The sequence below is a fragment of the Thunnus maccoyii genome, chromosome 2 (assembly GCF_910596095.1).
Source record: "Thunnus maccoyii chromosome 2, fThuMac1.1, whole genome shotgun sequence".
In the NCBI taxonomy this organism is placed as follows: Eukaryota; Metazoa; Chordata; class Actinopteri; order Scombriformes; family Scombridae; genus Thunnus; species Thunnus maccoyii.
The window spans coordinates 11,419,814-11,436,835 of NC_056534.1; the positions used below are offsets into that span (position 1 = coordinate 11,419,814).

The 17,022-nt window shown below is 38.5% G+C and overlaps 2 protein-coding genes across 4 annotated transcripts in view; both read left to right on the forward strand.

Annotated features, from left to right (window-relative positions):
• LOC121908964 (protein kinase C beta type-like) overlaps positions 1 to 7,807 on the forward strand; it is a 40,237-nt gene extending 32,430 nt beyond the window's left edge. For 2 of the 3 annotated variants that reach the window (XM_042429298.1, XM_042429306.1), the window contains exon 17: positions 68 to 3,158. In XM_042429298.1, coding sequence (XP_042285232.1) covers positions 68 to 220 — 153 coding nt within the window. In that variant the 3' untranslated portion in view covers positions 221 to 3,158. Of the gene's footprint in view, positions 1 to 67; positions 3,159 to 5,951 lie in introns of those variants that run through there. The other variant, XM_042429313.1, reaches the window with a different exon arrangement.
• Positions 7,808 to 10,191: 2,384 nt separating this feature from the next.
• Positions 10,192 to 15,727, forward strand: LOC121908982 (voltage-dependent calcium channel gamma-3 subunit). The gene is made up of 4 exons (XM_042429323.1): positions 10,192 to 10,824; positions 14,415 to 14,498; positions 14,634 to 14,774; positions 14,875 to 15,727. The coding sequence occupies exons 1-4, from the start codon at positions 10,614 to 10,616 to the stop codon at positions 15,429 to 15,431; spliced, it is 993 nt and encodes a 330-aa protein (XP_042285257.1). The 5' UTR covers positions 10,192 to 10,613; the 3' UTR covers positions 15,432 to 15,727.
• Positions 15,728 to 17,022: the final 1,295 nt, after the last annotated feature.

Consider the following 17,022-nt stretch of genomic DNA (forward strand, 5'->3'; position numbering starts at 1 on the left):
ATCATACTCACTCCATCCCCCTCCCCACATCTCTCTCTCTCTCTCTCTCCTCTCCTTTCCATGGCAGTGTGGGCGTGATGCGGAGAACTTTGATCGTTTTTTCACACGCCACCCCCCAGAGCTGACCCCCCCAGATCAGGAGCTTATAGCCAACCTGGACCAGGAAGAATTCCAAGGCTTCTCATTTGTTAACCCTGAGTACCCTCACACAACTCACTGACCATGCCACATATCACTGGGCTGCACTAGTAAACCCCCCACCTCAAACACATACACACAAAAATGAAAAAAAAAAAAAAATCATATCCAGGCTGTATTCGGCAGGGTGAAAAGGTTAAAGGAAGAGTTCAACACTTTGGGAAATGTGCTGACTTGCTTTCTTTCTTAGAGTTACAAGAGAAGATTGATACCACTCCCATGTGAGATTAGCCTAGCTTAGCATAAAGACTGGAAGCTGGGGGAAACAGATCGCTTGGATCTCTCCAAAATTCAAAAATACGCCTACAAACACCTCTAAAGCTAACATGTTGTATGTCATTTGTTTAATCCACATACAGAAATGTAAAAATGATTATTCGCGGTTTTAAGGGTAGATACGTGATTGAACTATTTCTTGGCGAACAACAGCCAGGTACAGTGACTTCTCAAAGTCTTGTCATCAAACACACACCATGTAATTCCCCCTAAAACCGACAGACTCACGAGGGTTGCCCAGGACCCGCAAGGTGAGGGTCACGTGACCATCAGAGACAGCCAGTGGTCTAATTTTCAGTAGCCTTGCTAGCTAGTCTTATGGTCCTGTAAAAGGGCCGTCCATGAAGAAGCTCGTAACACAATAAGTGCCCAAGGAGAGTAATATTCTCTGCAGTGAAGAGAAAACACAGTAAAGCCGTGTTTCTTTATTTTTCTATTAAGTTTTGACAAACCAGTAGCTTTACCTTACCACTGTGATTCGAAGGTAATCAAAAAAATAAATGGACGTGTAGCGAAGAAATATGACTTTATACCCTTCATAAGTATTCTTGCAAACATGATGTCTAGGTAACCACATTTTGAAAACCACATTAAATATCTCTTTGAGCTTTAGAGGTGCTGGTAGGTGAATATTTGAACTCTGCAGACAGCCAGCCGTTTCAGTCTTTATGCTAAGCCAGGATTATCACCCCCTTGCTCTAGTTCTGTACTTAAAGGGGAATTCCACCAATTTAACAAATCAAAGTCTGTTTACAGGTCTACTGCATATGTGAAAAAAGTCTTTTAAAGCCTTGTTGTGGCTCCAGACGTCTGATGAATCGCTTTGAGTGATGTCACTTTCAGTTTGGGCTGAAGACTACAAGTTTGAAAATGAATAAAATCTGGGGCTGTGGAGTTAGACAGAGGTGAGGTTACCAGACCTCTGCAGCTCGCTCCTCATCTCAGCTCGAGGTTACATTAGCTGCTACTAGCATAATAGACTTGAATCTCCAACCGAATTGTCGGTTGTGAAGTTGCATTGTGGGCAACGTAGGCGCCATGTTTGGACAAGGAGTAAGAATTCATGGAATAAAAGACGTTATCTCTGGTTCTGCTGTATCAGTTTCGATCTTTTTTTTTTAAACTGTCCATCGTGAGTCCGACAATGTTGTAGTAGAGAGATACTAAATCTGTGGAATTCTCTTTTCATCTCACTCTCAGAAAGAAAGAATGAGCACATTTCCCAAAATGTCAAACTACTTCTTTAAATAACATCCAGATGGAAATGCAGACAGGTGCTCAAACGCTAACAATCAGGAGAAATAAACAGATAATCACGTGTCAAGTTGCCAGTAGGAGACTAGTCTTGTTTCTAGCGGTCACTCTGTTTTCAGTTCACTGTGGATTAGCACGTCATGTTATCCTGCTGCTCTCATATCAGCTCTACTGGCTGTATTTCTATCTTCAGTGCACAAACGTTGCTCACTCCTGAATGCTGCCCGGCTCCTTACAACACCGGCAGGTTCAGGTCGGAGTCCGACCTCGGGGCCGATCTGAACCTGCCCTCTCTCTCTGTGTCACCCTCCCTATAATTGCATATTGACTATGACCTATCAGTAATATTGATGAGTGTACTATGATCACATATTGGTAATATTCATACTGTGTAAGTGAAAACTGACCAATTGCTTTGCTTTGATTGTTTGAGTACTAATCAGTTTCCTAATGTTGACTTTACTTTTGTCTATAGGACCAAATACTTCTACACTTTCTGTTCAGTCAGTGTTGTGGTGAGCTTATCGGAAAATTTTGCTGATTTTCATTTTTAACCAGTCAGAGGATAGAAGTCTCTATACATGCAGTCAGCAAGGATGTAGGTCAACGTCAAGTTACTGTTTTTTGACTGAAAACTCATCACTTTTCTCCTGATTCATTACTCAAAGCATTACACTGTGTTTTTAACGATACAGAGGGCATATCTTTTCGCTTGTAAACAACCATTTTTGGGGGAATTTCACTTTCCGTGAAGCCCTGTAGAGTCTTGTGAAGCTGGTAGTTTGTTAGCATACAGAAACACGATGTCCAAAAGTGCCAAAATACAGTTCAGCTTCATGAGGGTGCAGTCAAAATATGTCCTTAACAACTGTGATGAAGGGCAGCCATCTTGTGCCATTTTACAGTACATGTATGATTATTAGAATATGCATTATAGCTTATCTGTTCTCCGACAATACAACCCTTTTAAAGTCATTTTCATATATAAAACAAACTGTCTGAGAAGACAAAGTGTGTTTCAATGTGAGACTGGTTGTATTATCTTTTTGTAACTGTGTAATGATGCAGGGTAGTAACGTGTCAAATCTAGTTCTTTGAGCTTGTACTGTATCAAAAAAGGGGAGATGGCGGCATGATGACATCACTTTTTGTTGTCATGACAAAATTTATGTTATACAAAGATGACAGATGATGCTGCCAGGTGAAGAAAGTGAGCGTTTATCGTGATGACGGCAACGGTGACGAAACATTTATGATATAACGAGATATAGTATGAGAGAAAACATATACATATATATATATATATCAAGTTCTACATCAGAGAGATATTTGGATAAATTGTTATGGATGAGAGAGATGCTTCTGTGGATTGTGTAACTGTCCTGTATGACTGGAAACTGATAATATACTCACTGGTGCCTACCAGACTACTTCTGCTGTGTCTGCCTTGTTACTGCTGTTACACCCAAAAAACACTAAAAGAAGTAGAGCAACTTTTTGGGACATATTTGGTTTCTTGCTGAGAGTTAGACGAGAAGATTGATGCCACTGAGAGTGTTTATCAATCTTCTCATCTTACTTAGTCAATAAGTGTAATAATATCCAAAATGTCTCACTATTGCTTGAACCCTCCTATTTAGCATTTATAAGCAATATCAACAAAAAAAGTTCATAACGCACTATAGTTTAGTTGTAAGCTGATATAAGGACATTTCTAAATATTTATTAATGCATTTGTTAACAGTTATAACTTCATAACGGGTCAATCAACAGTTGGAGATTATGAACCCTTGATTTCTGGTGTTGTTAATGGAAACTAACGTTAGCTACTGTTAGTTAACTGAAGCTTAGATGATGATTTTCAATTCAACTCACTTCAGGAATATTTTGGTATCTGTTACCTTAACGACTTTATATATATATATATATATATATATATATATACATATATATATATATATATATATATATACGTATATTCTACGTGATAAAGAGCGAGTGAGGTAATGTTCTGCTTAGTGCGGCAGCTGCTAGCGAGTATTTGCTATTTCGTCACAGTTGAAGAGGGAAAATTCATCTTAACTGACCTTTTAAAGCAAGTTAGGTTTAGCAGCAACTTACTATGCAAACTGTTGGGAAAAATCACCTGTTTTAATATAATATGCAAACAAGAATTGATGTGACTGTGTGTACAGTGCAAAATAATAATAATGTGGACTTCCTCTTTAATAAATGATTAACATAACATAGCTGTAATTATATTTAATTACACATGAACAAATCCTTAGAATGTGTTATAAATTTATTACATTTAACTAATACACATGTACAAAATTAATCACAGGTGAGTTTCAAATGTTTTAACAAATGTGTTCAAAACTTATGAAGACATGTTGACCTTCAAACTTTTATTCGTGTAATAGTCAAACTATAGTCATAATAATAATAATAATAATAATAATAATAATAATAATAATAATAATAATAATAATAATAATAATAATAATAATAGTAGTAAAAAATCTTAACTTTATGTCCACTGCTCAGTTTATTTATAAAAAGATTAATACTTCATTAATAAATATAATAAATACATTATATAAAATATGAAGACATATGTGATTAGAAGTGTCATATTGTTCATTTATTAAATGTTTATACACCAGTTATGGTGATTCACAATTTATACACAGTTATAGCTGTCAAATACATTAATAAACACTAAATGTTCTTGCTTTAACTACATTATAGTGTGCTTTAAACCATTTATTAATTGTTATAAAGTGCTTAAAAATGCTAAATATGAAGGGTTAAATAAAATTTTACCCACAAAGAAAACAAAACACACACACTGTAAACATAAAACATGCAGCTCGCATCTGCTTCACATACAAAAAACGAGCTGAATTAGTGTACGAGGACCAGTGGTAGAGATGGGAAAGTTTCCGGTCCCTCCTCAGTTCAGCTGGAAGCCCTGTGATGAGACAAAAGGAGGAGGTAGGAAACTAAACGCTCTGTGTGATCTGTGTGTGTTTGATACATGTGTCTTGCCTGAGGCTCACTGCTTCTCCTCCCTGTGTGAAATCTTTTCCGGTTGTGGTTTGGTCTGCAGCTGGTCTGTTTTATCGATCCTTGTCTGTACTGGAACATTTCCTCTCTCTGGCTCTGGAAGTTTGTCTTGGATCTATCTGCATCTGTGCTGTTGAACTGTTTCAGGGGGTCTTCTCCATCTCTCGACTGTGTTTCTGGGTTTGTTGGCAGGGTGTGTTTTTGTTTTTGTCGACTTGCTCCCCCCAGTCCTGTATGGAGTCATTGGTGTGTTGTGCTGAGTCCAGACTTCAGAGTCATCCTTGTGGTGCTACCCATTGACAGATTATCAGAGGTGTGGACTCAAGTCGTGAATCTGATGACTTTAGATTTGACAAAATCAAGATAGACTTAACAAACGACTTTAACACCAATGACTTGTGATTTCACTTTGACTTTAGACTTAAGACCACCAAAAGTCCAAAAGCTGCATTTATTAATATCTTTGTTTTAAAGTGGATCAAATGGCGACCTGTAATGTCAATGGGATTTTTTATAGTGTAGTTTTTAACTCCCACAGGGAATTAATGTTAACTAAGTTTCCCTCAGCTTTACAAGCATTTTAGCGTCTTTCAGCTCATTGTTTTGTTTTTTCCATTCTCACTCACATCGTTTCCAGCAGCACCAGGCAGCTGTTTTCAGCAAAAAAAAAAAGCTCTAGTTGGAGCTCCCCACTAGCCGAATGGTTACTGCACATACAATATAACTGCAACATCGCTGCTTCAATTCCAGCCAGGAACCCTTGTTGCATGTCATACCCATTCTCATGAAAATGTTGCTTTATGTCTGTCTGATGTATAAATGGGTATCTGTTTGCTAAAGTGAAAACACTTATTTCCAACATGGTCCCTTGACTTGGACTTGACTCTGCACTTCATAGACTTGAGACTCACTTGTGACTTGCAAATCACTGACTCTGTCCCACCTCTGCAGATTATTATTAAAATATGTCTTTCTGTGTGCTGAAAAAGTGGACTTCCCTTTCCTCCTTCTCTACCCGTCGTCATTGTGTTTCTATGGGAAAGTTGTTTCTTTTTGCTTGTTGTCCAACCTGTTAAAACTGCCTTTTAACGCTGTGTAAAATTCATTCCAACTTCATTTTTCTGACTCTTTCTCTCTCCGTCTCTCTGCGGCAGAAATCTCGCCGTGACGTGGGCAACTTCGACAAGGAGTTCACAAAGATGGCGGTGGAGCTGACGCCAACAGACAAGCTCTTCATCATGAATCTGGACCAGAACGAGTTTCAAGGCTTCTCTTACACCAACCCTGAATTCATCATACAAGTCTGAGGAATTCCTGTCGGTTAGACGCAGCCCAGCCAAGATTTAACTCCAAACCCGCACAGACCGGTTACATTTCATAGGAAGACCCATCCCGCATCTCATCGCCATCACCTGGACTCAAACCACTGAACCTGAAGCCAAAACGTCTCATACATACAAATCCTCAGACTCACATCAGCACCTTAAACATATTTACACTCCCACTGACGTCTAAAAACACACACACACAGAAGAAACAGAATAAAACAAACTGGCTTTAGCTGCTGGTTGGTCACAGTGGAACTGAGCTTGACCAGTAGCCACATGGTAACAAACCAGTTTCCGGAAAACTGCAGGCGTGTGTAGTATTCACGGGACCTCGTCAATACAGAGGCCAGCGATCAAGAGTCACAGCAAACGTGTAACTGTGTGTATTTGCTCCATCGATCAGCGACAGTGTGTGTGTGTTTGTTTACTCGATTTCCTTCTCTTCGGCCTGTAAAAGTTGCGTCATGAACATTCCATGATCAATATGTGTCATGTATGTGCTCAAACACACACACAAACATGTGTCTGTGCAGGCTGCGGTTTGGAGAGAAGGAAGGATTTTGAAAGTCCTGATTTATAACCTCATGTCTAAGTTAGTCCTGAACTTAGTCTTAAGCACGTCTCGTCTTCCAAATTGATGCAAAAAAAAAAAAAGAAAAGAGAAAAAAAAAAGAGAGAAATCCCCCAAAATGCCTGTTTGGCAGCGATATTTAAAGAAATGTCTCTGTCTTTCTTCTTGCTTAATCTCTCCCTTCTCTATGGCACTGTGTACGCGGTGGGTTAGTGCTGTGTAGGCCTATACAGTCTTTGTGGTGCAGCTCCTCTATGCATGCCATATTTGTAGGTACAAGTAGTTCTTTAAAGATTTACTTTTTGACATATCAGAGATTAAAAACAAAACAAAAAAAAAAACCTTTTGTGTCTTGAATTTAATCGATGCAAGTCAGTTTTGAAATATCCATCCAATATCCAAATCAAGTTTCAGTTTCCACTCCGAATGCTGTGTACGCTATCTCTAATAATGTCAATAAGAGTTTGCTTTACAGTACAAAGCACGGAACAAAGACTGTTTTTGGCTGTCCATGACAAGAAAATATGAGATTCTGTGGAATGAACATATAAAGTAGTCGTAATAATTCTGTATGACTTGTGTTTCAGTGTATATGTACATAGGAATGGGATATAGAGCTAGAAGTGGTTTTCATGTTATTGTACACTTCTCTATTTAACTCCTCACCACCCCATCCCCTCCTTTTTTCTGTTTTATTTTACCCCTGCCAGCACCCTCACCTGTCAATTTTTTTTCTTTGTTTGACCTATTTTCTCCTCCTCTTTCTATAAAATCTCCATTTCATATCTTTTCTTTTTCCCTCTCCAGTCCCCAACTAACACTCACGTTAAGTAAGTTTTGAGGAGAAGGAACTGGGGAATGAGATAAGAAAGACAAGAGGGAGAGGAGAGGAGGGGAAAATAAAACGTTTTACTATGCAAAAGGCAGAAGAAGAAGAAGAAGAAGAGGAAGAAGAAGAGTTGGAGAGAGGAAGGCAACTTTTATAAAGTGACCTAAAGAAATTGTGTAACAGGACAGTAATCTTGTGTTGCATGCGCTGTCTTAACCTGCGCGTGAGAGACACCTACAGTATGATACCTTCATTAAAATGAATTATCATAATACCATTTCAGTAACTCTGGCTCCTGTGTTTTCACTCTCTTTATCAATGTATCTCCACTTAAAGGACAGCTTCATATATATATATATATATATATCTGTCTTTAAAACAATAGTCAGATGCTCATGTGAAGATTGAAGGAGGTTTAGCTCACTAATTATTCCTCTTGTTCATATTGGCTATTAAAATATTTCTTCCTAACGCACTTTCAATGTAAGTGATGGAAGACAAAATCTACAGTCCTGGTTCTGAGTTTCAAAAATGTATTTGAAAGTTTATATGATGATAATATGAGGCTTCAGCAGATCTCTTCCAAAGTTACTGTGTTTTTATACAATCCCCCCCTTTGTGTTTCCCTGTTGAGCTGCAGTGGAAGAACAGTAACAAAAAGAGGGAATTTTGTACTAAAATGATAGAAATTTTGGAAGATATTCACTTGATTTGACTAATTTGGATGCCTGAAGCGTCATATTATCTTCAGATAAACATACATTTTTCCAATTTTCCAATCACTTACATTGAAAGAGCTTTAGGAAAGGATATTTTAATGGCCAGTATAAAGAGGAGGAATGATTACAGCAAGAAAAAACTATTTCAATGTACATTTGGGCACCTGACTGTTGTTTAAAGACAGACTTGAAAAATTGTGATCATCCTTTTATCTTGAAATGAAGTACAACCACATATATTGTACAATTAGCAACAGCTACAAAAAGTGATTCAGTGATGACTCATTCTTTCAAAATAGACTTTAATCACGACTTTATGAAGACACTGTTTCAAAACCAAATTTGTTTACTGATGATGACATTTTGCCTCGGACTCAGGATGGTGAAAAGGTCCCTGCCTGACAGTGTCAGTCTGTGCCAGCTGATTTGGTTGATTCATGGACTGAAAGCATAAATCTGGGTGGACAAAGTGAAAGAGATGCGCTTGCTGAGATGCCCTTGAGCAAGTCCCTCAATCCCTAACTGCTCCAGAGGAGACTGTGGTTGTATCTGGCAGCTTCCAGGTGGCAATGTTTGTCACTTCTATTATATGTCAGTATCAAAAAGTACAAAATATCTAATTTAAATATAAAATATAATATAAAATTGAGTGTCAAATACTGCACTGTAAACACAAGTGAGCTGCTGTATATTTTCAATAACACTATGCAAACCGGATATTTTACTGCAACATAAGATGTGAAAAATGTATTTAAAATTATTTTACGACGAGGCACCATATTTTTTGGTTTGTGCATTGATTGCTTTGGCTTTTCCACACACATGCTTTCCCACTTTATATTCAAATCTGTAAATATTCATATTCTCATTTATTTTTTATTCATTGATATGAGGGGGCCTGCGAGTCTCTTGGACAGCTCCTGTCCCATTTACTGTTGGATGGAATCCTGATGAGGATATTAATATGAAGGACGTGTAATGAGTAAACAGCTGTGATATCTGCCAAAACGCTCTTTGGAAATTAACATTTCTGGCTCTTATTTTGTACCCTTCATTTACATACATGGAGGAGCAAAAAACTAGAGAAACATTAGGGCTGCAACTAACAGTTATAAATTAATTATAGATTATAGATAGACATTAATGTGCTTAATGTTTCCTCAATAAATTGTTAAGTCTATAAGATGTCAGAAAAATGTGATAAAGCCCATCACATCCCATTTGACATTTTGTACATTAAACAATTTATTGATTACTTGAGAATATAAAGGTTAAACTTCTGAAATGAAGATTCTGAATTTTTCAATAAGGGAGAAGAAGAAGATGTCATTTTTTAGGATTAATCTAACAAGGCAATTGAACAGTTTGTTGAAAAGCCATATCAGACATAAATTATTATACAAAGCAGATTATTTTTAGATGTCATAAAACATGTCTGGAGGGGATCTTTGAATAAGGCAAGGCAAGTTCATTTGCAGAGTGCCTCTCATACACAAAGGCATTTCAAAGTGCTTTACATAATGCATTTAGAAAATATAAAAAGCAGCATAAAACATTAACATGCAAATTAGAAAGTTAGAAACATGTTTTAAAATGACACTAAAAAGATGAATACAGAGAAATAAAGAGACTACTAGATAAATAGGACTTATTAAGTAAAGCTGTAAGTGCAAGGGGTCAAATTCTGGCTTCAGGACTTAAACTTGGTTAAAGTGTTTCTCCAGTGTGTGAAGTTTTATAAAACTTCCACCACTGGTTATACTGGGTTACATTAAAGAACATAAGTCACTGGAACCAACGAGCTGCTGTCCATGGTGCTGAACTGGCTGCACCGCTGGACTGATGCAGATGAAGGCAGCAGGTGTTACACACTCATTTACACACACTCACACACACAAAGGGAGGCGGGGTCATACTGCAGTGAGTGCCACGCAGAGTTGAGCTACATCAAACTAGATCGTGTCAGAGAGGCGCTGGTGTTGCTGTTTTTTTCTTTTTATCTCGGCTCTAGATTTATCCACTTTTTCTCCACTCAGCTGCTCTTTCTACTCTGTTTCTACTATTATTGCACAACTGAAATCAAATCAGAAACATCCCGTGATCCTCTTCTGCGCCCTTGACATGGAAACACCTCAACTTTGTGAACAAAGTCCTGTGAATGTTTGGTTTAGAGGAAAAAACCTCCACAGTTGTCCAACGATGCGAGTTTAGCGCAGGTTGCGGAAGATGTGCACAGAAGTTGATTTTAATTCAGCCGGCTGGATCCACACAAAGATAAGACACCGGGGGAAAGTTTTTAAGAGTTTCTAAACCCTGCTGGTCTCTGTCAACTGGAGGAGGAGGAGGAGGAGGAAGAGGAGGAGGCCGACATGAGGCTGTGTAACCGGGGTGTGATGATGCTGCTGACCACGGCGGGGGCTTTCTGCGCCTTCAGCCTCATGACCATCGCCGTGGGAACGGACTACTGGCTGTACTCCCGCGGGATGTGCCGCTCCAAGAGCCAGAACGACAACGAGACCGTCCGGAAGAACGAGGAGGTCCTGACGCACTCAGGTCTGTGGAGGACCTGCTGCACTGAGGGTAAACATATGAACTGTGCCCCTGTCTGTGATGGCAAAACTCAGTTTACAGCTTCACTCTTTCACGGATTATTAGGATTTGCAACCAAAACTCACTCAACAGAAAAACTGTAAATTATAGCAATAATATTATTCTATATTAATGATATTAATATCATTCTTATCAGGCCTTTTACTTTCACTGAAGTAAAAATAAACTATAAAGCACCATGTCATTGTATTGACTTATAAATGCTACAGATAGGAAATAGGCTAGGATATCATTAGAGAACATTGCCTCTGCGGCTAATCATTACAACCAAGTTCATGATCTTGTAGAATTGACTAGACTAAATGAGAGTATTGGCAAACTTTATTTTTAGCACCCAAACAGTTTTGACACGATGTTCTATAAACTGAGCTGTCAAGATAAAACAAAGTTAAAAAGACACGTTTAACTGTGGTTTCTGGTTTATTTCTACAGTAACTTTCAAAAAGTTAGAAAGTGCTTCAAGTCTTCATATAAATACTGTAACATGAAATAACGCAGCGATATCAGGAAAAGAAAAGAAAACAACATCAAATCTTTGGGGTTATAGAAATGCTTCTTATGTCTCTACGGGAAAATTTGTAAAAGCTTCTTTAAATGTGGCAGCTGATCTGATACTGATGATAGAGGTAAAATAGACCTAAACCAGCTTTAATTAACCAGCCTGCTGAACCAAAAAGGCTAATTTAAAAACACATTGAAGTTACTTCTTTTTTATTTTTTATTTTTGCTTTAGTTGTTATAGAAAATGTGCGTTCCTGCAGCAGATCACGTGAAGCTTAAAGGGTTAAATCTGGTGATGGATGAAAATGACATTAATTATTTATAATTTTTAAATAGCATCTCTCGTTCTCTTATCCTATATCCTCTGTTTGCTTTGCTTATATTATAATTATAATATTCAGCTCCCTCTTTTCTCCCTCACACACACACACACTCACACACACACACACATCTCTCTCATCCCTCCTTCCTCCCAAACCCCCTCCCTCTGCTGCCCCACTATCGCTAAGCTCCAAAATGGTTTAATGGAGATGTAACAAAGCATGCAGAGGACATCAATGCCTCAACAATCTTGTGTGTCTGTCTGTCTTTGTATCAGACACAGACGGCTGCAGGACGTCTGTACATTATGTGCAATAAATTATAGTAAGATGAGGCAGGCGGAGTAGATTTCTTTAGGATTATATTTGTTGATTGGTTGTTTGCATTTATTACAGTTAGTGTATCCTAGTGCAGAGTTTGGGCACAGAGCCGTAGTTTCATTCATGTCAAACTACAACCAGATTTTGTATAAGAGCTTAGAGAAATGCAGAGCTGACAGTCACACATGCTGCAAGAAAAAAAATTCTATAGAGTATAAAGGTGTGAACTGATGGAAAACCTCGTCTCTCTTTGTTTTCTATCATTTGAAATAAATGTTTTCTCAGTGGTGAATTTTCTCTCTGACCCGTTCACCGCGGCCGAGTTTTAACCACTGAATGAGTTTTGTTTTGGTAACCATGGTGACCGAGTCACATCATCAATACCGGTCAATCAGTGCAGCACATAGGGACACATTTATCAATATATATCCTCTGTGTGTGCAAATGTTGAAAGGCACCAAAGGTTAGTAAGAGCAGGAAACGTAAGTGCAGCTGATTTCAGATGTTCACAAAAACAGCTAATTTGTCCAAATTCAAATACGTCTTTACGGGTTTGTCTATTTGGAAGTTTTATGGTTGGTGGGACCAGTTAGTGTTTGCGATGGTTTGGATTCTCGCCAACATATAGTGCCAGAGGATGTTTCCTCTCCTACAGAACATCTGTGAGTTAACTCATGTCTGTTTGACCCCAGTGACATTGTCACATTTACTTACTGTATGTAGAATATCATCGTAGGTCTTACGGTAACCAGTCAGTGATACGTCTACACAGAAAGAAAAGGACAGGAGCTACAGAAAAGTGAGAACATGTAGGCTAATGTGCAATGTATGTGCACAAATAGATGACGTGAAGACCAAGCAAAGGCTTCATTAAAGCTAATTTGAGGTTCCTCTGTGCTTTGAATGTGAAATGTGAAGAGCTGGTGACGCTTGCTTAGTTTAAAATGTTTAAAATGCCAGTTTTATGGCAGAAGTGGACTTTGTGAAGCCAACATACATTATATCCAGACCCTTGAACATGCTGGATGTCTACTGAACTACTATGTGACGACTATGATGTTTTGTCTTCAGCAATTTGGACATGCTGGATTGTTGCTAGCATGCAACTGTTGTTGTGTGCTGTGTAGTGAATCTGCTTTATTGTCCAGGTTTTGCAGAAAAAGACAAACAGTATTTAATCTTAATTTGAGTTCCAGTGAACCAACATTTAAATGAAGGAAATGTCAAAATTAGTATTAACTTAACTAAATTAACCAGGAAATTTGCAAGCTCCCACATATTTATTGCAATTTTTCAACCTGCAGGGTTTTTATCAGGCAAACATCCATGTAAACAAGAAATAAGCTAAATATATTATATGTACAGGCAAAAATGACCCCATCTGCAATTAGCTCCTTCACTCCTGTTAATCTGTTATGTTCAGAGAAAACACACAATGTAGCCAATGATACACTTTTTTAAACATTATTATTAAAATAGAAGAATATGCATAACTTAAATCAACCATTATCAAACTTGACAACATGTCAGTGCTACTTTTACGTGTCCAGAATGTACACAGGAAGTAGAGCTGCAACAATTAGTTGATTAAGCAATTAGTTGCCAACTATTAAATTAATCACCAGCTATTTTGATAGTTGGTTAATCACAGTCACTTTTTGAGAAGAAAATGTCCAAATTCTCTGATTCCAGCTTCTCAAATGTGAATATTTTCTGGTTTCTTTAGTGTTCTTTGACAGTAAACTGAATATCTTTGGGTTGTGGACTGTTGGTCGGGACAAAACTAGACATTTGAGGACATCACCTTGGGCTTTTGGAAACAGTTATTGATATTTTTCACCATTTTCTGACATTTTATAAGAGCAAACAACTAATCGATTAATTGAGAAAATGATCGACAGATTAGACAGTTATTCGCAGCCCTAACAGGAAGTGAAAGAAGCAACCCTGTTTCCTAGAAATTATACATAATACTCATTTACGACAGCAAATACATTTCGAGAGAAATGCAAAACCACCTGAATTTAATTTTTTTTATCAACATAATCAATAAATGTTAGTAATTTACAAACATATTTTCCAGGAGACATGAAAGAACATACTTCCGGTGGCAACTCTGTAGAAGAGATCCAAGTTTAGATAAATAACTCCCCACCTCCTCTTGGCAGACATACAAAATATTCTCAGTTAGGCTTGGAACTGAATTGAACTGAAAATCAATACAAAACAGCCCATCAAATGGTCGGAATCACATTTAGCATTATGCAAGTCATTGTTAGAGAGAGTATGCAAAGTGTACTGGGTCAAAGAGGATGTTGGTTCTAATAATTGTGCAGTAAATATGTCATGTAATGAAATGACACACAGAGCAGAGAGACGAGGAGGAACGTCGTGATGAACTTCTTTGTTTCTCTGCAGGAACATTTCGGGGCGTTTGCAAAGACATCGATCACTTTCCTGAAGATGCAGACTATGAGCAGGACGCTGCAGAGTATTTACTACGTGAGTAACACGTGTGACTGTGAGACTTAACAGAAATAAAAGTCACAGGAATTCAAATGTAATATATAACTGATTCTCCTCTCCTCTCCTCTCCTCTCCTCTCCTCTCCTCTCCTCTCCTCTCCTCTCCTCTCAGGAGCAGTGCGAGCCTCCAGCCTCTTCCCCATCCTCAGTGTGGGTTTATTATTTCTCGGAGGTGTGTGCGTCGCTGCCAGCGAGTTCTACAAGTCGCGCTACAATGTCATCCTCAGCGCGGGTATACTCTTCGTCTCTGCAGGTCAGAAACAAAACCTCCACAGACTGATTTCTCCATTATGTGCGTTTCCTACACTGTGTATCATCACTCCTGATTCTCTCTATCGCCCTCACCTCTTCAGGTCTCAGTAACATCATTGGCATCATCGTGTACATATCAGCCAACTCAGGTGACCCCAGCCAGAGTGACAACAAGAAGAGCTACTCCTACGGCTGGTCTTTTTATTTTGGAGCTCTGTCCTTTGTGCTGGCTGAGATGGTTGGCGTCCTGGCAGTGCATGTGTTCATAGAGAAGCACAGGCAGCTGCGCACTAAAGGCCGGCCTTCACTCATTAAGCCGCCCATCTCCCGCACCTCATCTTACTACCGCAACCGTTACTACCATAACCGCTCCCGCCGATGCAGTTACAGGAGTAACCACAGTGCCGGGGACTCGACATCACACTCCTTTCGAGCATCCTTGATGCGAGACCGAGAGCCGTCCATCTCTGCTGAATCCAAGGTCGTGCCAGGTGTGCCGACAATGGGCTCAGACTTCATGCTCTACACGTTGACCTCGCCTCTGAAAGACGGTAAAATTGACATGGCTGTGGATGATTTAACCACTGCAGCAGCTCACAACAACACAGAGATACTGCCTGGAAACTGTGCCGCCAACAGAAGGACCACACCGGTCTGAGAGACGAGGAACAGGAGGAGGAGACGGTTATAACAGCAACTCAAACATCTAATTAGAGGAAGTTGTTTCCTTTTCTCAGAGAAGAAAGAGGAAAGTGTTTGGAGACTGAAGCAACCTGTATCTATGATTTACTGTTGACAAGCTCTAAGATGAAGAAATGAAGTAAACAAGAACACAATTTTGACATCGAACATGTTTGTGCTCTTTGTGTGTCGTACTGCTATGCTATTAAAGTAGCTATATCTACAGTATATCTGTAGTGTGTGTGCGGATGAGTGTGTATAATAACAGGAATGTGTGTGTGACACAGACAGACATGCAGAGATAGACAGAAAGGGAGAGTTGTCAATGAAAATAAGAAATTATCGTTTAGAAATACAAGACACACAAATACAGGCATCCGGGAAATGACATAACTAACTATGTCCTGTTTTTGTCCTCCTTTCTGTGGACCTAAGCTCAAAATCGAAACCCCATTAAATGCATTAGAACTCTCTCTATCTGTCTGTCACTGCGTGTGTTTTACGTGTCTGTGTGTGTGTGTGTTGCGTAAGCGTGTGTGTGAGCATGCATAAGTGTAACAAAGGTTCTGTCCTGACGGTTATGTTACTGAGTCTCTGTTTACATCAAATAAAGCTTATAAATGATAGGATTTCACAAAATGTTCTTTTCGGAGGGATAAGTGTGGTTCAAGGTGCAGTGTTGTGTTGTTGCTCTTGTGTTGCACAGCGCACACATCTCAGGTGTGTGCGTGTATAAGAGCAAGTGAGAGAGAATATTCAAATGTGTCCTTGCATGAGTGGGCTCACAAGCAAATGTCCAAGCCAAATGCAAATATATAAACAAAGGCACAAACAATTTCTCAAAAATAACTGACCCCGTGTGCTGAAAAATATTGTGACCTTCATGTGTGAACACGCACGAACAGATGATGGAAGGACAGACCTACAGCTGCTGAACAGCAGGCAGACTGAAACATGATGCGTCACCAAAATCAAATCAAATTTTGCTTTATCGGCATGAATGTCACAACAATGATATTGCCAAAGCATCAAGAATCAATGAAACAAAATAACATTAACACAACATTAGGATTCATATATATATATATATATATATATATATATATATATATATATATATATATGACAACTCTCCCTTTCTGTCTATATATATATATATATATATATATATATATAATTATATATGTATATATACAGTATATCCTATGCGTGTGTGTGTGTGTGTGTGTGTGTGTGTGTGTGTGTGTGTCTAGGTCATTCACTGTCCCTCAGGTGAACATGAATACACTCACAGTGACCACACAAGAGATTACCTGACACCACCATTACACATACTATGGTTGCCATGTCAACAGTACAAACCACTTAACACCTCTGGTCATGTTTTAAGATATTTAAAAATAATCTGCTTGGAATAATCAATTGTGTCTGATATGTTTTTTCCACAGAAAAAAGTTAAATTTACCTTGTTAAAAATCAAGAATCTATGAATATGCATATATTGTTAATTTAAAAAGTTGAACTGCTGGATATAATATGTCTCCTTCTTCACTGAAAAGTCCATTCTC